This window comes from Helicoverpa armigera, chromosome 21 (genome assembly GCF_030705265.1).
Source record: "Helicoverpa armigera isolate CAAS_96S chromosome 21, ASM3070526v1, whole genome shotgun sequence".
Classification (NCBI taxonomy): Eukaryota; Metazoa; Arthropoda; class Insecta; order Lepidoptera; family Noctuidae; genus Helicoverpa; species Helicoverpa armigera.
The window spans coordinates 8,973,127-8,996,356 of NC_087140.1; the positions used below are offsets into that span (position 1 = coordinate 8,973,127).

The following is a 23,230-nucleotide window of genomic DNA, read 5'->3' on the forward strand; positions in this document are numbered from 1 at the left end:
CATAAAGTAAATATTTCATCTACCAGTAGTATTTAACGACCACTAATGAATGCCCGAATACTCACGCAGGCAACTTAAGGTACGCTCTGGTGGGCTGCGGGATTGTTCGAAAGAGTTACCGCGGCCCTGGTACATAAAACGCCTAAGTACGACGGAACACCACGGTTTTTAGTCAGTAAGAGTCTGACACTCCCTCACCGCTGCTAACCCACAGTGGGATCCATTTGATGATTTTTAGCGTCGTTAAAAAAAAGCTGCACTACTATAGCTGTATGTTTTATATGAAACCGTATTGGATCGAAGCGGCAGCAGCACGTGCAGTCGCCCTTATATGTATATCGACTGCTTTCATACAGTCGCGGAATGTGCGGTAGGCAGTTAGCATTGAAAACGTACCTTAATCATTCAAAAAAATCTGTCGTACAATCGCCCGACTGTTGATTCATTGGGCAATCATATCATTACTTAATTGTCACTAAAACGTATATAAACGTGTCGCATTACTCATGATATTATAGTGATTTATAGCCGTACCCTGGTAGCTTGATATAATTGAGCTCTTATTTAGTAGAACCGACCATGTGTAATGCTGTCGCCCCATCTTAGGGGGTAAACGGGGTACTTGATTGACAGTCAAGGCCTGGCTTATGTATTTGGAATACGAAATATCTTAAAAAATAACTAATGAACACTTATTATTATAGACTAGCCGTTTTCCTGCGGTTTTACTCGTGTATCGTGGGAACTACTGCCCGTACCGAGATAAAATATAGCCTATGTTGCTCGGGAAGCGTGTAGCTTTCTAACAGTGAAGATTTTTCAAAGCGGTATCGGGATTGCCTTTAGGGTACAAACAAACAAACGTTTCCTCCTTATTTTTATTATTAGTACAGATAGGTATTCAAGCATAAATCTTGTTGAACACGAATTTGGAGACATTTGATTGTTGGTTAAACCGATCTAAGTTTGAATTCGGAAGCTGTCAAGTTTGAATGACAAATGAACTTAGTTTTATTCAGCCATGTATTAAAATGTCGTCTATAAAGTAATGATGGTGATGAATTTATTCCTAGCATATTAAGTTTCCTGCTAATAGTTTCCTATGTATATTCAGTATTTTCTTCCGTGACTGATAACTGTACGGTAGACCGCACGTCAGTGGTAACTGTCATGCACCTTAACTCAATAGTAATAAGTACGATTTTCCTATGAAACTGTTACCACTGACCTGAAGTTGACTGTACGAAGATCATTAAAAAAAAGTTTTTCAATTAATTTTAGTTTTCGTTTTGTGTTTGCCAACAAACTAGATTTACATTGTATTCGCATTTGGTTTGTTTATTAGATAGATTGGAAACTAATAACAATATTAATTTTACCAAAACCTGCCAGTTCGGGCAATATGAGGTTTTCTACCGATAAGGGTTATGGAAAAGTTTATGACTACAACACCCATTATAATGCTATCGCTAGGTACAACTCAAAACATGAGGAAAAAACCAGGCATTTCTAGACAGAAAAAATAGCAGACCTCGACTATTCCGATGCTAATATGATAATAAAATACTTTTGCGCAACCGCTAGGCGAGGGTGCGTGGGCTCTCAAGTTTTAGGTCTTTTTGACAAAAATAGTAAAGGGGCGGACGACCCCCGGGATCGATAGAACCTTGTCACACTGTCTCCCTCGCAATATTGTCGTCCTCACAAATTATTTCTGTTTCATTTTTATTACCCTTTATTGCTATAATATATGCCAAATATGTGTCTTCCCTACAAAGTTATTTTTCCAATACTCTGTAGTTAAAAGAAAGAGAGTAATATGGTCGAATTTATCGTTTATTCATGCTGATTTGATAATAAAGTGAAAACATAAAAGTTTGGAATATCAGAATGTACTCATAAATAAGATAGAGAGATCTTTTTCGATGCTATCAAGTTAATTTGGCGACGAAAAATGACTTATGAGTTTGTCAAAAGTTTTTTAGTGTCTGGTGGGTTTAATAACCTCTTAGATCACAATAAGTGTGGTTACAACAGATACCGTTTATGTTACTGTTATGAATCATTAAGGTCGAACATTGCTTCGGTGCGAGCGACGATTTCGAACGAACTTGTCTTGCTAGGATTTTCCCACGGTTCTGTTATCATCTTAAGTTTATATTACCGGATGAAAATTATCATATTATATTTCATATTATATAGATTCCTTGTTATCGGGAGAAAGCTCATTCTCATTAGCGGATTTTATATTATTGCTTCAGCCGTTTAGCAGCTTTCGAAGAACTTAATATTGTTAAGGCGAGCAAGATTTCGATATGATACGTAAATAAATCGTATTTATTGTTCCAAATTATTACTTATCAGATTAATTAAAATGACAAAAATAGTTCTGATAGTTCCATTCCAAACGGTTAACTTATTCTATCGTATGATCATGTCTAATTTGAAAACCTGTATTTTTATATTTTTTGTTAGTAAAGGTATGTTTTTTAAGTGCATGTTTAGTCACAGTTAAGCTTGCCTTTATATTTCCTAACAAGTTATAATTTATTAACCTGTCTCTCGAAATTTTCGGTCAATTGCAATTTGTTAAGGCTTTTATCAACAAGAATTTTAATAAAGAGCTTAAGAAGGAGATTCGGCCCATTTATCAATTGTTGTTCAAGTTTCAAGGGCGGCGCGTCCTCCCAAATGTTCTGACAATGGCTCCAAAATTCACGTTCTTGAGTTAGCGAAAACAGTTCAAGTTATTCAATAGAGCGGTCGTAAGTTAAGATTTTGTTCTAAGTACTCTGAGCTTTAAAACATTGGTTTTAGACGAGTACTTTCTAAAGTCAGGTCTACAGGAGAATCATTTCCAAGTATTGGTGGATCGCATATTATCATTCTTTCATATCACTTAAATAATTATCAGTGTCTAGAGCTTTGGCTCTTAAAATAGACGAGAGAGACATTTTAAAATCACTTAAAATTCTATTTGAACAGAAATAGTTTCCTAAAATAAAATCTACCACAAGCCAACCCTAACAAAGGCCCGAGATTTCACAGTTTCACTCACCCGACGAAACAAGAGTTCATTATTTAGACGTCATTATAAAATATGATTTGATTAAGTGGTGAAACGGCCGGCGCAGGAGACCCACTTTTGATTGAATTCATTTATAAACCATGACGTTGAGAGTGGACCGTAGACTGGTCGCAAACACGTTTTGTTATTTTTATTGTTATGTTCAGATATGGAAAGTGGATCTAAATATGATTAGGAAGTTCCAAACTACGTTTCTTTTTGAATATTCTTATGCTTGATAGTTTTGATCTCAGCTGTTGTGTTACTTTTTTCTAGATTTACAACTTCTTTGCTAGTTGCTTTAGACTCTTCTTGATTTTGACATTAAACTTTAATGTCTATCAGGTCATTGCCCTTCAGACCATCAGTCTGATCAGATCTCCCCCTCACCAGTCACATGCTAATAATAAAAATGCCAACCATAGCTGATAAAGTAGGTACTGTCATTCGAATATTTTGGAAAAAGTATTTCGCGATTTTTTCCAAAATGTATTCAGTCTATTGACGTCATTTGTTGACATTCTATTCTAGTCTTCGGTGATTAATTATTCATTTTTTTGTTTAATATTTATTAGTTTGGTTGCCATATCAGTGTTTGGGATAGTCCGAGTGCGTAGTCTGTAAAATTTATTGTCGATGAACTATTGACCTGTAAAGCGCGTCTTGGTGAACGATTAACTTAAGCTATAGTTAGATTTTGAAGTGTAATTTTTAGAATATTCAACCATTTTGGAATGTTTTTGCATGCTTGTATGATCACTGATCAAACGTCAGTTCAACAACAAAACAAAACTTATCAGATCTTGACTTATCTTATCGACCATGACATTCAAGTGCCTATCAGAAAATCCAGAATTTCATAATGATGATGTAATCTGAGAAAGGGAAAATGTCCGTTAAGTGGACCACCAGGGGGAACCTATCAACACTTAGGGCTCCATTGACGAAAGCCAAGGCGTTTTCAGTAATAGGGGTTCTTATTTCTTCATAAAATTTTATTCGCCGTTCGATTTCTTTGGAAATGTATGCCTACATATTTTCGCTATGATATCGGAATTTGAATGACCTTTGTGGTTAGAATTCCGTTAGGCGACAAAAGGATTTCCTTATTTCGTTTTTTTCTGATCTCATCGTATATTACCGCTGATTTGACAAGGATAATAGCTGTTCGGTTTCTGACCTCTGTTCAAGTTACCTACTTTTCTGTAGCATCCCTTTACTCGAACTCGATATGGTTGAAAGTTTGCAAGTTAGCGAGTACATTTTAGATTAAATCTTGAATGAATTAACACAGTAAAAACTATTACGAGGTTATTTTACCACAATCTAATCTCTCGACGATCAAGAAGCAGTGATATAGCTAATCGAAGATCGTGAGTAATCCGCAAATCTTAACTCCGTCAATGAAGACACGCTCATACTTAAAAGAAACAGAAATGTTTATTTTAAACTGAGTAGCTATGATAATTTTACCAACTGGACACGAAATTACCGTATTTACACCTCTGCCAAAAGAACAAGACCGCTCATACTCTTCTTCATTTAGGCTTGTGTTTGACCATTTGGTCGTGTATGTGTACTGATATGATCGAAAATGCATGAGAGAGCTATCTAGGTATATTTGTCATCTGTTGCAATTCCTGTTGTTGCAATGTTTTTATTTCAAATAGCCCTTCGCAGGCTCTTATGAAACGTCACACTAGTTACGCGGTTCCAAAAAGTTGGTGTTCCCGCGTCTGGCTTATGTACTATTTCGCACAGAGATTTGTGCTCATGGCGAATCCGGTTGGTTACTCGCTCTAAGCTGTGTATTTATTTCAATTTGACTGTAAATGAAAACGTTTGAGGATTGCGCATCGAATGAAGTGTGGTCGTAAAGTCGTGGTCGCGGATTCGACCGAATACGTGGTCGCATACTTGAGTTTATTTAATTTATTGGTCGTAAAATTGTAATTAGTACCGTTGGTGCTACTTGGTGTTTGTGGTATATAAAGGTGTGGTGTGTTATTGATGTGAAAATGTAAGAAATACTGATGAAAGAAAGATGGAAGAAATATACCTGGTTCAACACAGTTAAGTAGTCTGTTAAAAAGGAAGTTTACTACAATAAAATTAATAACAATGTAAATACTTTGGAAAGACGAGAAAAAAAACGATTTGATGATAACAAATACCAACGACCCTAAACAGGTAAATTCTGAATAAAGATACATACTGTATTTATGTACATATTTAAAACAAATTAGAACATATGATTCAATACAAATACATATTGAATTGAATATTATTATATCATTCGCTAATGTACATCTGCCAATGAAATCGTCATTGACGGCAATTGACGTACGGACAAATATTTTAATGAACATAATAATTAATACTCTGATTGAACGTTACCGTTTGCACGAGTAGGTAAATCATTTAATAAATTGGTACAGAATATCATGTGAATAATAGAAAGCAGCCATCCTCAACACATGCCGTATAATTAGAAAACATTTTGCAACTTGATTTAGACAATAATTGTAATGTGATGATGATGATGATGATGTCCTCCTAGCCGATTATCGGCTACGGCGGCTGTTCTCATGTAAGGAGATTAGCCAACTACGCAGGACATATTATAGTGCACGAGCATTTGCGCAGACACAGGTGCACTCACTATTCCTTAACTCTCATAGCCCGATGGGACGGTAATCCGACACGACCGGAGAGAGATCAGGCGCAGGACCGACATTTACGTGCTCTCCGATGCACGGGTGTATCAATCACCAGCTTCCAGGCTCCGGGCTGCTTTGTGAAAGTCTTCTAAAACCCACAAAGCGATTTCGGCCCGACTCGGGAATCGAACCCGAGACCTCGTGCTCAGCAGCCGCACTTGCGACAGCTAGACCAACGAGGCAGTAATGTAAAGAACAACCAGCAAACATTTCAGACCCAATTGTATAAGTATTAGGATCTCACTTTGGCTTTGCCCATAAGATCCTAAAAAGACCAGGTTTAAAATAAAACCTGCGAAACGATCGTTTAAAACCAAAATAATATTATTAAAACAATAGTAAACTATTGAGAAACAGTATGATATGTTTAGTGAGTATATAGGTACTAAAAATATCAATTTCATCTTAAAAGATTCTGAAGGAAGATCTTTTAACCTCAAAATCTCTCAGCGTACTCCAGATTACCATCCCTCGGCAAACGCTAAATAACGAGGTTAATAAGGGAGATAAATCGATAAAATTACGATAAAGTAGCCTTCTTAATGACACTTGACGATACTTTTTCTCGAAAATCTGGAGTCAAATACTCGATAACACTTCACCAGTTTAGGGGTGGCACGGAGGAAGGAAAGATAGCGGAGATGCCATAAGGAAGGCAGGTCAAGCGAAATCCTGTAGGACCTACATTACTAATGTGACATACGGTAGGCGTTATCAGTTACTAGAACGAGTCGTGTGGTTTCCTTGTCAAATCAAGAGTGATCGGTGTTTTTATTTTGAAAATAATGGGTAGGTTCCAAAGAAAGCGTATGAGATTTTGGCGCGCTACTTTCTCAGCAGATTTTGCGTTATGACATCTCTGCTAGTAATTTTTTCCACGAGGGGTGGCTTAACCCCGCAATCTCTATGCGACATCACTTTGATATCGCGACATGAATATTGTCGCTTAATTTATTAGAAAAAATTGTAATTAGTTCAGCAAAGTACCGCCCCGGTCTAGATAGTGATCAAAGATTAATTAGAACACCTTTTATAACATGTTGATAATAATCTCTATGATAAAACTTGTATATTCTAGAGAAAGTGTGCTCGTGTATGACATACTAGCCATTTGTAATCGTCATAATTTAATTGATAAATTGAATTAAAAGTATTATGTGTCATTCATTTAATTATTTTCCTACTTTCATGTGGTGTTTTGAGTTCAGTGGCATTTTCAATTATGTTTTCAAGATAGACTTATTTTTAATTAGCGTAATGAATTTGCATTGTTGTCGGTTGTTTCAGCGTTTTGATACGAGAAACAATGAGAGCGTAAATTATTGATAATGAATTCCATATTTGTATCGATAGAATTTTACGCTATACACGTTGAGTTAGACGATAGGTCTGTAGAAGGCTGACCATCTTGTCATGACGAGTTCCTCGGAAGCTGACTGTTATTTGAATATTTTGGTAGTCGGAACTGCCGACTACCTGTCTGAGGCTAGAAGGTTTTACCGAGGGGGTTACTTTATTGGGTTGTGGAGGTCAAATAAGCGGGCTCCGTACAACACTGGTACTCTATTCCATCTAGTTAGACCAGAAACCCAACCCAACTTAGCAAAAGACTATACTGATGATAATGATGTTATGATTTACGAATATAAATAAACAAAAACATTAGATAACCCCTTACTTTTTCCTGTTCCCAAATTTTCGAGAGCAAATAAATAAGATTGTTATTTTAACAATACTTAGTAAGTTTTCTGTTTGTTTCAGGAGGTTCCGATAGCAATAAGGGCAAAAGCAAGAAGTGGCGTAAAATCCTTCAGTTCCCACACATATCACAATGTTTAGATATAAAAACAAAAATAGGTAAGTGCTTTATTTATTTTAAGTTAGATTACAGAGGACGTTTTGCTTGCTAATAAACAGAAATCATAATTTTAAGATAGTTCAGTCCTGAAGAGATGATAGGTATTCCGAAGATGCTTTTTCGAGAATTATTCATTTGTCCCTACATATTCTCGTTACTTATATCAACGAAGACATAAAAAAGGCAAATAAAAATTGGTTCACGCGAGCCTTGGATAGAACCTATAATCGCTGATGCTGAAACTCAGCCCGTGAACGAAACCACGGTCTCCTGAATTCAAATCCGAATGAACCATTGTGGTCACCCAGCCAGGAGTTGCGTGGGTCGATAAGCGGCTTAACCATTCTATGTCTTCCCAAAACTCCTAACTCAGTGCAGAGTTTATGGGGGGGACTATTGTCTGGTAAGTTAGGGGGCCTTTTATATGAACGGCTATTGTGCTATGAGCGATTATCGTCGTCCACACCTTGGAGTTTTAATAAATGGAGTTACACCTCTTTAGTATTAACTTCTTTATAGTGCTTTAGATTAGGGTCTTTCTTTCATAACGTCAATCAAGTTTGGTTTATCATTGCGGATGATGACGTGTCTTGAATTTAGTATATCTGCACTCCTTGTCTTATCAGAATCTATCATATCTGCTTGGACATGTGGTTGCTATGTCACTGATAGAAAAACTCGTGCACTTTTTTCACGGTCATCTCTTAAGCATAATAAGGTTCCTTGGCATACATACATATGGGTAAGTTTAAGTTAGTTTTCTAAGCTATCGATTCTACCCAGCGGGGCCCAGCAGGGCCAAGGCCTGCCGGGGCTGCGGGTTGTTCGAAAGAGATACCGCGGCCCTGGTACATAAAAGGCCTATGACGGAACACGACGATTTTAGTCAGTAAGAGTCTGACACTCCCTCACCGCTGCTAACCCACAGCGGGAGGGGTCATTTGATGATTTTACGTCGATTAAAAAAAAAAAAGGGGTCATTTGATGATTTTTAACGTCGGAAAAAAAAAACGCTATCGATACTAATTTACTTGAACGTGGCAATCTGAGGAGCTACTGGTCCGATTTTAAAAATTCTTTGAGTGTTAGATAGCCCATCTATTGAAGAAGACTGCTCCTTTATATTTGAGTTCAAGAACGAATTCCCATGGGACACGGGTAAAACAATCAGGGGTAGCTCGCATAATATGTAGATTGTATTAGAAATGTCAGCCAAAATGGATATCTGTATTATTACACTGTCCTGTTTTCCTTTTGCTCCCTTGGTAAGTCAACAAGATCATAAATATCTGTTATGGTAGTCAGGCAAACACTTCAGTTTTATGGAGCCTACTGTCATTTATAGCTTTCCTGACTTAGGCTGTGTGATACTGACGACGAAATTATTCTGAACGAACCTTTGATTCTATATTCTGGATTGGTTTCCGATTTTTTTCGAAGTTTATTTTTTGGTTCTTGATGTAATGGAAATTCTTCACAGAGGTTTGCTTATCTAGTTCCAACTTAACTGGTATTCTTACCTTCGATATAAAAATAGCAAAGACAAAAGGAAATAGTTGGGTTTTGTTCATCAATAAATTGCTTGTTGCATGTACATGCGGAAATGAGACAAATATTTATGAAAATCCAGATATTATTAACTTTGTGCAGTAGGTAAGGACGGGAGTTTCCCAGCTTCGAATAGTCCATTACCTTAATGCCTGTTATACGGGAAAAATATAAAAATATTAATAGTTGCTAACCGCAAAACCTATATTTAATCATTTGTATTGTCACGTATACGTAAAATATGTATAGGATATCTGGAGTTATTACGTCAATGTATAGAATTATAGTATTTAACAGTTTTTAACAATTGGTAAAGTGCGTCTATATTGTATAATATCTATTTTCGTTTGTGTATTGGAATTTTAGAATGTCATCCATGTATAAAAAAATTGTGCAAATAAATATTGCTTTTGTCAAAAATCAAATTGGTACTGATCCGAATTTGCTTTTAAAATTTTTAGAGATCTAGATCATTAGGTCGAAATTTTAATATCGATTTTGCCAATACCAAGATGGGTCTAGACTGAATTTTATCTGACGTTCGATTTAGATAAAATGATAAAAAAATGGCTGACAAATATTGTGCAATACTGTCGTATGTTGTTTAAATTACAAAGAGCTTGGGAGGCCATCAGGGAAAGTCTAATCTTTCATCCTGTCAAAAAGAAAAGAATTTTGATAGAAGTCTAATTTTACGCGTAGTAGCTCAGTAGCTTAAGTCGTATGTAGTGTATTAAAGTGTTTTATCGATTTGATTTTAGTTAAGCTTACTTCTAAATTGATTTTGGATTTATTCATATTTATCAACTAAGTTTATGGACAGAGTTTCACTTTGGTATTTCATTTTCAGTTTTAAAAATATATACTCTTATAGGTACATCAAGGTCTTCTGTTCTTTGGGTATTTTGACATTGTAATATCATTCAACACCCACATTGTACCCAAGGTCCAGATTCTAGTATCAATATCTCCAAGCCCTTTTAAAATTCAATTGAGTTTTAACTTTCCTCAACGAAGACAAAGTATCAATTTCAGTTGGCGGCAATTAAAATGTAATCAAGTTCGGTAGGGATTTGGTACCGTATTCCATTTCGCTATTGTACTCTAATTTCCGTTTTATCGATTGTTCCCCTCGTTAAGTTTCAACTTTGGTCGAACGTCTGTTGGATCTTATGATTGAGTTTCGGATCTCAGTGTTCTTTATTTTCACGTGGATCCAATATCGATGTCCTTTTTTGCGACTTAAAAACCTGTCTTGAATTTTTTAATATGAGTCATGTTTCTGAAAATTTTGGGAGTATGGTTGAGATTTTAGAATTTTTGTATTGTTCCTAAGTTTATTAACTAAGAAAAGGACCCCATTTATCACCCACCAGCTCCAAAGCTGAATATGGGCAGCTAAAAAACTAACCTTTCCTACACAGAGTCTGCAATCTGCCACCTGAAGCGTCCTTTGGCCCTTTGACGGCTAAAGCTGTTGGAAGATCAATGGATATTATTCATTGTCAAAAGGAGGTCCAGTATTCGTTATCATAAATTATGTAAAACGGCTGAGTGGGAACATTGCTTAATGGATTTTTCCGCTTCAGTTTTCGTTCCGATATTTCCTAACGTTTAGATACTGTGCTTAAAGTACAGGTTTTTAGAACCTTTTTGACTGCAGTTTTGACTTCGTCCAATGAGCACTTCTTTGCCCACCCGGATAAAAAGTTGCCTGTAATCTTTCTCGGTAAATAGACTATCTAAAAGTGAAAGAATTTTCAAATCTGACCAGCGCGTGGTAGATCGTTCAACTGAACAAAAAAACGAACCACTTTTTTTAACAAGCTACTAGTATAATATGAAGTGTCGATGATAAAAGATTCATGAAAGTCTCTTTCTGATACTAACTCTTTACGATCTTTAAAGCTGACTGCATGAAACTGGATCACGTATTTCAAGTGGAAGTTATACACACCACATAACATAGACGACGTTAAGTCTAGGATCAGATGTTCATTCGGTGGTTTTAGGAGCCTATAAAGTTCAGTCTTGGTTATGTTTTAATACTAAAACAGCTTGAAATTCTGAAGCGTGCTCTTGAAAACGATGATAACATATTTTTTCGGCACTTTTTTACGGTGAATATTCTGCTTCTTTTATATTTCACGCATTTTTAAAGATATGTTTTTCATCATTATCCTGCTCTTATACCAATTTTATACGGGGTCAGCAAAGAATTGTTTCTTCTTCACCACACTAGTTACATTCTTTCTATCCATATAGTATAATTCTTTTCATCATTATTTTAATATCCAGAAAGTAACAAGCTTTACACATGTGAATTTTCAAATACATAATGCTTTTCCCTAGACATAAATCCTAGACAAAGCTAAAAGAATGCCTGGTTAAAGAGAATTTCTTTCTAAAACGTACGCAACGAGGCTGACAAGCTTTGTCGGACTCAGGAGATGCAGTGATCTGGAAACTAGCTCACAATTGAACTAGCACAAGACTGACACGTAGCTAATAACTTAAGTCTTAGAGTATACGCAATAGGTATTGTCTATTACTTAAGTGATGCCAATGTATTCTAGAGTATGTGAAACATAAAATTGTTGGCAGGAACTCTGTTGCAAATTGACGATTAGGCAAATTCACAATCTCAAAATATTATTCTACCCAAAGATTTTATGCGATGCGATGGCATTATTTTTTCAAAAATACATGACGTGATTCTATCTCGATTAACATTGAGTCTCAAATTGTCTCTCTTTCCAAATCTTGGTTTTTGGAAACAGTCTATAACGGGCCATAAATAAGTAATTACTTAAGCACAAAAATCTTGTTCTATTTCTATTGATGTAGAAAATAAATCCCAAATTATAACAATAGTGTCCACAAATGGCACAAGCAAAGTTGTCACTACACTACGTAGTTTAGAAGCAAAATGGACTTGCTAATTGCTTTTGTGAGTTCCGGAGTGCATTGCTTGTTCAACTGTTCCTTGAGATGCCTCAGGGGCTAAATGTTGGAGAATAAGTTATATTACTTGTAGGGACTTGTGTTTTTACCGTTTCAAGCTTATGAAGATGGCAGAAGCCTATTTGTCGCTTTGTATTTAGAAATGTGTAAATGATGGCATGGCGTTCGAAAACGAAATCATTCTTAATGTAATTGTTTCAAGGTTTCAGTTAACTTGTCTGTACACTTACTGTTGTATACATGCTGAGGTGAAACCTTTACACCAAAACATAAGTGCCAGTTGATTTTTTTCTTCTTGGTGGCTCTGACCAAGTTCCTGCATACAGCATACCTTCGCATATAGCTTCTGGAATCCTAAGTAATGTCGAACAATAAAACTCCAATCTCCAATAACACGAAACACGTGTATTCTCGAGAATTCTTCTGAATTAAATTTCTATTACCCAACATTCTTGGATGGCGGGTCCCAAAGTATTTTTCATTTGCTCGCTTGAAGTTCTCCCTCACACTCCAGTGCCGTGATAGAGATAGATGGGGAACTTGCTTTCAGTTTTAATGATTGTGAAGTGAATTTCGTAAAAAATAGGCTCTCAGACTAAAGGCAAACAACCGCAAGTTTGTAATTAGGCTTTAGTAAGAAGATCTTCAGACGGTCATTCAATTATCCCGAATCATTCCTTGTTAAAAGCTTCTAAATCTAAATCTATACTCTCGTCTTCCAAACTCAATTGATGAGCACTTTTGAGTAGGTAAAGTATTTCCATAATGCCCAAACAAGGTCAAAAGCAAGTTCGTCAAAATACTCGGACGGCACATTTATTTTCTGAGAGAGCATTGAAGGAAAACCGACGCTTATTGCTATGTCGCTCACGTTCAATGCCAAAGTACGGACTCGTGGATCGACCTGATATTGAGTCTAGGGTTACAGTTTATTATTAGTTTTGTCTGTCTGTAGATCCTTCTGGTACCTGAGCATCAGATTTGGGAATAGCTTCTGTTGGTCTATCAACTTCATTAACTAAAGTTTGGGGTAATGAAGTGACTATTCCACCTTTCGTATCAGATTAGTTATTTATCCGTACTGGAGAAACTAATTCAAGCACCCTAATCAAAACTAGCCTGTGATGTGTCTGTCTTCGTAGTCCTCTTTATGGATCAAAATTTTGCCATATTGAGTCAACAATATGCCTAAGCGTGAAAGTATAACAATGAAACATCAATTAGCATTTATAATATTAGCTCTATCTTCGAATGGTATTATTACATAGATAGGTTTCATACTAGGTAGGTTTGCGTTGTGGTAATAGGGTGGGTAGGTACGGGGAGCGCCGAACGATCATTTTATGTAGTTATAATTACTGGTGGAGGCTGTTTTAATTAACCTGTGTTAATTGAAAAGAGAGATATGGATATCTCAATTGTGTTCTGCGTAAGGCTTGTAGGTAGTTTGTTAACAGATTAACTTGTACCACTTATTGAGAATTAAGTTAATTCTCGTGTTTTGTGGGAATTTTGGTCTGCTGCTGAAAATTCAGAACAATCATGGCTAACCAGAGATAATCTAAGTGTTATTGAATGAAATCACTGCGTATCTTTAAACTTACATTTTACTTCCTTTTTCTGTTTTAAATGGTTTAAACATACTGTTACTAGCTAATGAGTTGGTCTGAAAAATCCCTACTTGTAAGTTAAGAGAAAATAAATAATGATAAAAATGCGAAACCTAAACATCCTTTTGAACTAGTAGATGCAGTTATTAATAAAGAACCCGTATAACATTTAAAACAAAATATAACTAATGTAGTTTATGAACGTCATATTGACCCCATTGTTTCAAAGTACGTACGTCCGCACTCATTGTAACCACTTCAACCTTTAATATTAATTAAGTAATGGAAGGTACGTTTGTGTGTTTGTTTAATTTCAGCGGCCGTTTTGCCATTGTGAAAATTTATTGTTCCTAGACTATCTGTTTGAGTTGTTGAAAGTTTTGTCCGCAAACCTATTATGTTATTTGATGGGTACGCAGTGTGAATGATTTGAAAACAACCGTTATTGAAGAAGTATGAATTAATGAGATAGGAAAAATACAGGATGTGACAATTGGGGATTTCCACCAGGATTTTCTTAGTAGTATGCTATGGACCTGGCCATGTGCCCAATGGCAAGAGGATTGATCTTAACTACAAGAAGTGAAATATTCAATTTCCCATTGGTGTGATGCTATGGTTAATTAGTAAGGTAATGATACACCTGATAATAAGAACCAACAATATGTAAATGCCTTGACTGACATATGCCTGCTCATGTAATTGATCTCCTAGTAAGAGTATAGAATATCAAAGCATAAGTGTATTTCAAGAGCCATACATAACATAGGTACTTAATCTACAATAGACTTCAGAACATGATACTAATACAAATGACGATAGAAAAAGTAACAATGAATGAAAGTAAAATGCATTGGTTAGACAAAACATGAATACAAAGTTTTTCAACATAGACTCAACATTCGCAGTACAAAGTACTATAAGTACATTTACACAAGCGTGCGTTTGACGTAAACGTTTGTTTAAAAAAGAAATAAAAAATAACGATCAAAGCTTCCCATGTGAACACTTCCAACGCACGCATTGTAGGGCAGCCATGTTTTTAAATAATACATTTTAGTTTTGCCTTTTTAATTGCGATGTATCTTCAACAGTTTCAATATTTTTGGCCTTGTCCATAAACCAAGGGCGGATCCAGCATCGGCGCAAGGGGGGGGTCACACAGTCGTGATCAAGTCACAAAAATGTTAATTATTGATCTATAAATATTAATTATGAAGCAAAAGCACATTTGGTTTTATATAAATAATTTATATTATATCGATACTACTTATAGTATAAAAAGTAGACTCAGTAACAATACAAAAAGCGCGAGCGCAGCGAGCGCGAAATTTTTACGAAAGTTAAGTGTTTTCTTGTAGAAAATGGCCCGAGCAGAGTGAGCGCAATGTCTTGGACATAGTCACAGCAGGGAAATTTAGAAAAGCGCGAGCGAAGCGAGCGCGAAAATTTTTAATCAGTTCGAGGACGAAAAGTAGATGAAAGAGCTTTCTTGCCATATAACAAGTATGAGACACATGCGAAGAACAGAAAAGCGCGAGCGAAGCGAGCGCGAAAATTTTTATTCAGGTCAAGGACTAGGTTAAAAAAATTGAAGTAAAAAAAATCTTTAAAAACAACCTTTTATTTAAATGCAGTAAAAAGAAAATAATAAACTTTTACTGTCAACTTAGAACGACATTTCAAAGGAGATTGGGCAAGAATGTATGAAGTTTGGTCCAAATGTCCACCACGAACGAGACTTATATAATTGAATAGTCCACTTAATTTAGAGTAACTTTTATTAAGAAAGTAAAAAAAAAACAATGCCAAAAAAAAGTTATCGCCAAAACTGTATTCTTAATTTTCGGTAGTTTTTGTATGTTATCATTATTATTTTTTATTTTATTCCACTTCCATTTCTGCATTTTATCTAAAAATGAGTAAGTCTAAGATGAGTAAGACACATTTGCATATAACAGCCCATATTTTTTTGCCCGATGGATGTACGAATCATAACCAATTAAGGCGCCAGAAGTGCTTGAGTATACTCAGAGGTGCCTGGATCTAAGAAAGTTCGATGTAACTAGTGGTGTCTTCTCTCTAATAATGAACAATTCTATATTGTCAGAAGTTAACCGAACACACATAGTTACATACATACATACATTGCAAGTTAAATAAAAGCTTGTAGAAAGCGTTTTTATGTAGAAAATAGCCCGAGCTGAGCGAACGTTACTTAAGGGACATAACTTGAAATTTTAAAAAGCGCGAGCGAAGCGAGCGCGGAAATTTTTATCCAGTTCGAGGACTAAAAGTAGATGAAAGCGCTTTCTTGCTTTTTTAACAAGTATACAGCACAAATACAATAAAGCTCGATCGAAGCAAGCGCGGGAATTTTAATAGACTAAACTTTTAAAAAGTATTGTCCCTACGCAGAAAAGGGCGCGTACTTTGTATGTTTTTTTAATTGCGGCAACAGTAAAACATTTTCTGTAATCAATTGTCTTACTATAGGTAAGGGTTCATGAGATACAGCATGTAGACGACCCGGACAGCGGAAGGGAATTCTTAGTAACAGGGTAGGGTCCCGTTTCCTCGTTCTGGGTACGGATAAAGAGTAAATAAAGAATAGAGAGCGAGCGCTGCGAGCACGAATTCTTCAGAAAAACTAGGTACTCTACCTATATCTATCTGTGTACCTATTCACTCGGAATAAAAATTATCTTATACTTACTATATGTATGTATATCTAATGGAACAAAAACATAAAACATCGTGTTTAACCATTTCAATTAGTGGTCCACGTAGGTCCTGGACCTGGCCCAGGGGGGGGTCATGACCTTGTGACCTACCCCCTGGATCCGCCGTTGCCATAAACCTTGTCATGTAGTTCGGGACAAAGCTAAGCTAGGGGTTAACTCATTTATTGTTACGTTTGAAGTTAGTTTTAGATGTCGATGCGACACTTTTGGACGCAAATAAATAGCTACTTAAGTCAGAAACTTTATTATTACTGGTGAGCAACATAGATTATGCGTGGTTAGTATGTAGGAGCGATTACCAAAAGGTATTCATTTCTCGTATGTAAGTGAAAATGCCTGGAGGGGACGCCATAGAAGGTCACATGTTGACCTTATTGAACTCCTTTCAAAGGTCTGAATGGCACTCCGAATAAATTGACTGGCGTGCTTGAAAAAATGTGTGAACATGAACACCGAAAGCTTAATGGTATCGGAAAATTAACTTGTAAGATTTCTATTACGAAACTCGGATATAATGGCTGCAGTTGTTCATAAATTGTTATTGAAAATGTTTCGACAACACTGAGTTTTCTTTGAAGTGTATAGATTTTAAATTTAACTTCTCATAAAGTTCGTCCCCTTTCTAGACAGTCACATTCTCCCTTGAGAATAGTGCCAGCCTGGCCACTTCAATATTCTGTCTTGATCAATATTGCTGCGTTATTTTAAGGTTTAGCTATAACAGAATTTTAATCGATAAAGCGCTGTTAGGCTGTTAACGGATGTAAAATAAAATTGATTATCAACTTAGATAACTCGTAAAATTCATAACAGCGTGTAGTAAACACGTAAGGTATATAGATAAAATTTCGATAGGTAGTTAGCAGACGGGAGACACGATTAAATCTTCAAATACTTATGTTGTAAACGAAGTGTTTCGAGGACATCTATTCCACCCGGTCCCCGCATCCGCTCGCCACATTATACGAGACTTGTAAAGCATTATATTCAGGGACCAGGACAAGACGACCTTCTGAAACGTGACCAGAATTAAATAAGCATCCCAGAATTTTCATTATCGAACACTCACCAACAAAAATATAAATCAAACACCCTCATTAAGTCGCATTACGCACAACTGTTAAATTCGCAACGATCTTCATCAAGACTTTTGTGCACAAATTGCCACACAAATTGTAACTAATGTCTGACAGTAATTTTCTTCCTCTTGTCACTTGAAGAGGGAATGTCGCAATAAATGTCCGTCTCGCTGATATTAACGAATTACTGCACAAGCTATCTATATGACGATCTTAATGGCGACGCATGAGTGTCTGTTTTCAGGGTTATGAGCTCAATTACCGCGTTTGGCCGAAAATTCGTGTTTCCTCCTCTGTATGTCTAATGGTCGGCCGTCATATTTTCAAAATTCTTTGCACGATCGAATAGAGATAATGATTCGCAGCTGGATAATGACTGACAGGGACTGCTAGGGATATGATATTCTTGCGACCGACATCTTTAAAATACAATATGACATACTTTGAAAACAAAAACAGGTATTGGCACAATATAATGTAGAAAATAAACCATCAAAATCTAAGTCCACATCAACCTTCGAAATACATTGCAACAACATAATAAATCAGACCGCTCAAAACTTACACGAGTAAGTTTCGTCACATAATCCTGTGTACGTATCTATTGAACTTCACATGGAAATTATTTCCCTCCCTGTTTGTGCATCTGATTTGTACTCGGAATAGCACTCACGACAGTGTGAAACATTTATAGACACACAGTGTACACAAATGTAGTCTATATCGAGTTTCAGGAGCTAGTTGTTTACTTGTCGCGATTCGATCGGGGTTTTTGTGTAAAAAAACGGACTTATAGTAACTATGTTTTGTTCTACAAGGATAAGTTGATTTAGGGTTAGCGTTTGATTGAACTACATTATCAAGTTCAGGTGACAGAAAAGATTGTATAACTTCACATTACAGTTTGAAGTTACAAACGCTACAGTTAATAATTAAAGAGCATAACAATGCAGAATCTTCTTGTGAAATCAAACAATAACTTTGTAAAAATGCACGCTTTGACCCAAGGAACTGTTTTGGGACCACAAACGAAACAAAAATTTACTAAAAGGATTTTGGCTCATAATTTTGCGCGCAGACTTAAGTGATTTAAATAAATAAAGAAAGCGGTTTTCTTTGCCATTTTTGTTCACTTTTTCTTAAAAGAGAGTTACTCAAAGGCATTTTTCGATTCGTACGCAATTCAATTGAAGATTCCTTCACCTTTTATAATAAAATGAAATGAAATTTCGTGACGGACCGTTATCAGTGCAATTGTTACGGGATCAAACAATTTGCATACTTCATCTGATTCGTTTTGCGTAAAGTATACATAAAGCGATTGAGTACAAGTTTCAGATATTCAATAAGCGTTTAGCATTAAATTTAAATTCTTATGGGCACAGTTAGTGTAGTGGGAGGATGTCCCTACTTATTACATCGCGATGGGTGCTTCAGGGCGGCATAGGGCTGTCACAGCCCAATTAATTTGTAACATTATAAATTATCTTCAACCGAAAATTAGAATTATATTAGATTCCTCAACGACGCTGAATAATTTTGTGGATTTAATTTTGGTCTCATTTGTATATTTTGCTTAGAGTGATGATGGCCTGAAAACGTCTTATTTTATGTGCATATTAATCAAATCTGTAATGAGATTAAACAGAATCAATTATAATATTAAAGTCATCTGTATAATTATTCACTACATTTGAATAACATTTCGATTACAGTACCGACCTAAATGTCTTGAAATAAAAACATCTCTAACAACTTTCTCACATAACAAATGAAACTTTACCGTAACGACGACCCTTACAATCATAACTTAGTTTTATAGTTATCCCACTAGCAGCCCTACAAACATTTTTTGTCGCAATCGGCCGCGACCGTAAACGTGGTAACACTCGATGACTGTAAACATACACTTTTAGTACACAATTCTGTTATAAATAGTCCGTAGAAAGCAATGAAAAGGGGCCACCCTTCTTTGTCGAGTGCTTTTTTGTTCAGGATTATACTTAACGTGAAAATTAAGTTCAGAAGGATTGGTGTTGTTTCCTTATTACAGGATTGACTTTGGATTATTACTTACTGAGTAGATAAGTGTAAAATTACCAACATCAATAATGGGGCTTTCGAAACTAGTGTTGCGAAAATTACATTCAAATCCAAAACTGTACTCTAGCTAGACTGTAACTGAAGAGTTTCTTTCTTTGTCTTTTCAGTTCTTTATGAATGCTAACCTTTATTACAAACTTTCTATTAGTCAGAGAATGGGCTATGATTTGTTCTGTCTAAGACTTGGGATACACACGGTTGCTAGTCCTTCTGTCCTCAAGATATATTCGAAGCTTAAAGAATATGAATATTTAAGTTTTAAGACGTGTTACATTATGTACGCGCGTATCTTTCCTATAAAGCGCTCCTGTAATGGGTTTGCTTAACATCGGAACACCGCTTAATATTATAGGACCCTTTGTTAATGGGGTCTGAGCTAACAACGTTTATCAGCCCGAATTATTACCGGGAAAAGAGATTTTGTTTCATAAAAAGAGAGGAATGATGTTAGATTAAGCTTGTTTAGTTATAAAGAATGTTATATTGGAAGCTCCCCTATCGCTTTCAGAAAGTAGCTCATTTCTAGGTAAAACTTGACTTATGTGTTAATCTATCTATATGTATAAAAATGAATCCCTATTTCCCTTGGTCTCGCCATGACGCGTGAACGTCTGGACCGATTAAGCTAAAAATAAGACGGGAGGTAACTTGGACCCGAGAGAAGGACATAGGATAGTTTTTGTCATTCGGCTACGGGACATACTTAGTTATCTCGGGACGCGGGTGAAACTGCAGGCAAAAGCTATTATAGAATATAATCCAGAAGTGTACAATCTTTCAAAGTTTTTGCGAAAGATAAATGAACAAATTTTCATAATTCTCTAAAAAATCGCAGGTATTTTATTAGCAGGATTAAAAGATGGTCCTACGATCCCCAGAAAGCTTATCAATCCGAAAGGAGGTTTATTTTCCAAAAAGGCTTTGTCACTCCCCAGTCACACACCAACTGAACTGGATTGATTAATTTAGCTTTAAATAGAACGTTGGAAACCAATAAAACGGTTTGAGCGCATTAAACAACCACAGCGTGCGTATAAAGTAGTAAACATTCGGTTTGATTCGCGTCTCATAAGACCTACATACAGTAATACACTAGTTACTAGCATACACAATTCAGTAATACACTACATGTTTGTGATTAACTTTTGATTCGAATCGGTGATCAATATGTTCAGCGTTTTCAATTTTAGTGAAACTATGTAGTGAGTTGAAGTAGTAAGTTGAAGGCACAAGAGCGCGCGGCAGGTCACCGATGCTTTGGGCTGACTAAATAAAGACGGCACTCAATGGTCCACTTCACGAATGCGCAAGGAGAGCTACAGTTCGAGAAGAGTGGCGATGGATTGTGAAGCTTGCTACCACCTCTGATATGACGACCACGATCACTCTGCTAAGTGTGTGACGACAAAGAAGAAGAAGAATGTAGTTAAGTAATGCACCAACATCAATATGTACCTACATGCAGAGGTATCTTAGTAATATAAAAGGCGCATGTGTGTGTCTTGTCACTCTTGTACGCCGAGCTACGAACGAAGTTTGGTATACTCTTTATCCGTGTGCGGGAAACAGTTTCTTCGGGAGGCGACTGAAACCGTTGGCGGAAGCTAGAAGAAATAAATGTTACAGTTAAAATTTTGGCATTAAAGTCTATTAAAGACAGTATAGCTAACAACAGTAGGAGTACCTACAAGTGAGCGGGAAAAAGTTATTTAATTTCTTCGTCCTACGAGACCCTTAAGTTTAAGCAAAACAAACCATTACCAAGTAAATTACACAATACACGCACACAGTACATAATATAAACGAATATTACCTAAGTTTATACACGGGGTTGTATTTGCAAAGCAGCCATTAATTCTGCCACAAAGGAGCCTATCCCAAATAATATGTTAAAATAATGTTTTGTTTGTTATTACGATGTAATTGGTTTAACAGGGCTGTGGGATAAAGTTGTAATATGTTCTTCCACTATTAGTATACAAGCAAGAACGTTAAATGGAAGTAGATAACTTAAGGTATGTGTTTTCCAAAACACTTTTTCGTAATTTTCCGCAACATCTGTACATATACATACAGCCTTCTTCAAGATTCTAGGAATTGATTTGATGATTTTATTTCCTCAAGTCATAAAAGTTCAAAAACTAATATTTTCATTACCTATGATAAAAAGTTTTCGTATAATTCTTTTCCTTTTTCACCATTTGCCTACAACAAACCTGATAGAAATCACGTAGTAGCTACCACGCAGGTTTTAACCTCCACGCGACCACGCTTGACTCATCTCACAGCCTTACTCTTAAGATCGATCAATCTACTACGTACTTAACTACGACCATGGAGTAAGGAAAGATGATCGAAGATGCAGGTGGGTCAAGCACCTTCTTCTAGGTCAAATTCGTACAGTTTGAATGACCAAAACGATCATTTAATAGTGAACTAACGAGGCATTCGGGTTCTTTGGTACATTTGTTAACGATTTTGGTATTACAAAAAATGGTCAAGTCCAAAGAAGGTTCAAGGGGCGGAAACAGTAACGTTCCTCGTCCTCCTCTCACCCGCATTTTGGCGCGCCACTTTCTTAGGCGATTTTCCGTTATGGCACCTCCGCTAGTCATTTGGTTCTCCATGACTTCGACCCTCTTTAGGCGGCTCCCATCTTACGCTATCTCAAGGACGTTACTACAGATTGCCACTTCTCTAACTAAAGCTGAGATAAATAGATGTTATTTAGCACTTGGTTTGGCGTAACTTACTATTTCTGTTGCTGCTGTAACGACGGTTGTGTGATAATCGGTCGGTCCTTATGAATATAGTAAATGCGAAAGTAACTCAGTCTATCGCTTCCTCTATTTTAATATACTTAATTTGATAGTAGTCTAGCTAGAAAGGACACTATTTAGGCCAGTGGTTCTTAACCTTTTTGACATGAGGGACCACTTTGACTAAAATTTGTCTTGCCGGGGACCACCTCATCGGTTTACATAAATTAGTACTCATTTCTTTATTAATAAAAAAAAAACTGAATTTATGGGTCAGTTCTACTCAAAGCTAAACGCATGTCGGCAGTTGTGTAGGTAAGCAAATGCAAATAAAGAAAAACTTGCCTATGTAGTTTCCAAATGCGCGAGCGAAGCGAGCGCGAAATTTTTAACGGACTTAAACCAAATATTTCGTAAAATGTAGCCCAAACGTACTTAATTTTTTGTTTGTTGACAAATGCAAAAATAAGGGCATACAGTTTCTGAATACGCGAGCGAAGCGAGCGCGAAATTTTTATCGGACTTAAAACAAAAATTACGTAAAATTTAGCCCAAACGTACTTAACTTTTTGTTTGTTGACAAATGCAAAAATAAGGGCCATAATGTAGTTTCTGAATACGCGAGCGAAGCAAGCGCGAAATTTTATCGGACTTAAACCAAATATGACGTAAAATTTAGCCCAAACGTACTTAACTTTTTGTTTATTGACAAATGCCAAAATAAGGGCATACAGTTTCTGAATACGCGAGCGAAGCGAGCGCGAAATTTTAATTATTT

General features: G+C 36.2%; 1 protein-coding gene across 3 annotated transcripts in view; it reads left to right on the plus strand.

Annotated features, from left to right (window-relative positions):
• Positions 1–23,230, plus strand: part of Gprk2 (G protein-coupled receptor kinase 2) — a 76,235-nt gene that overhangs the window by 15,353 nt on the left and 37,652 nt on the right. For 2 of the 3 annotated variants that reach the window (XM_049849294.2, XM_049849292.2), the window contains exon 2: positions 7,549–7,644. In XM_049849294.2, coding sequence (XP_049705251.1) covers positions 7,549–7,644 — 96 coding nt within the window. The remainder of the gene's footprint in view (positions 1–7,548; positions 7,645–23,230) is intronic. The other variant, XM_049849293.2, reaches the window with a different exon arrangement.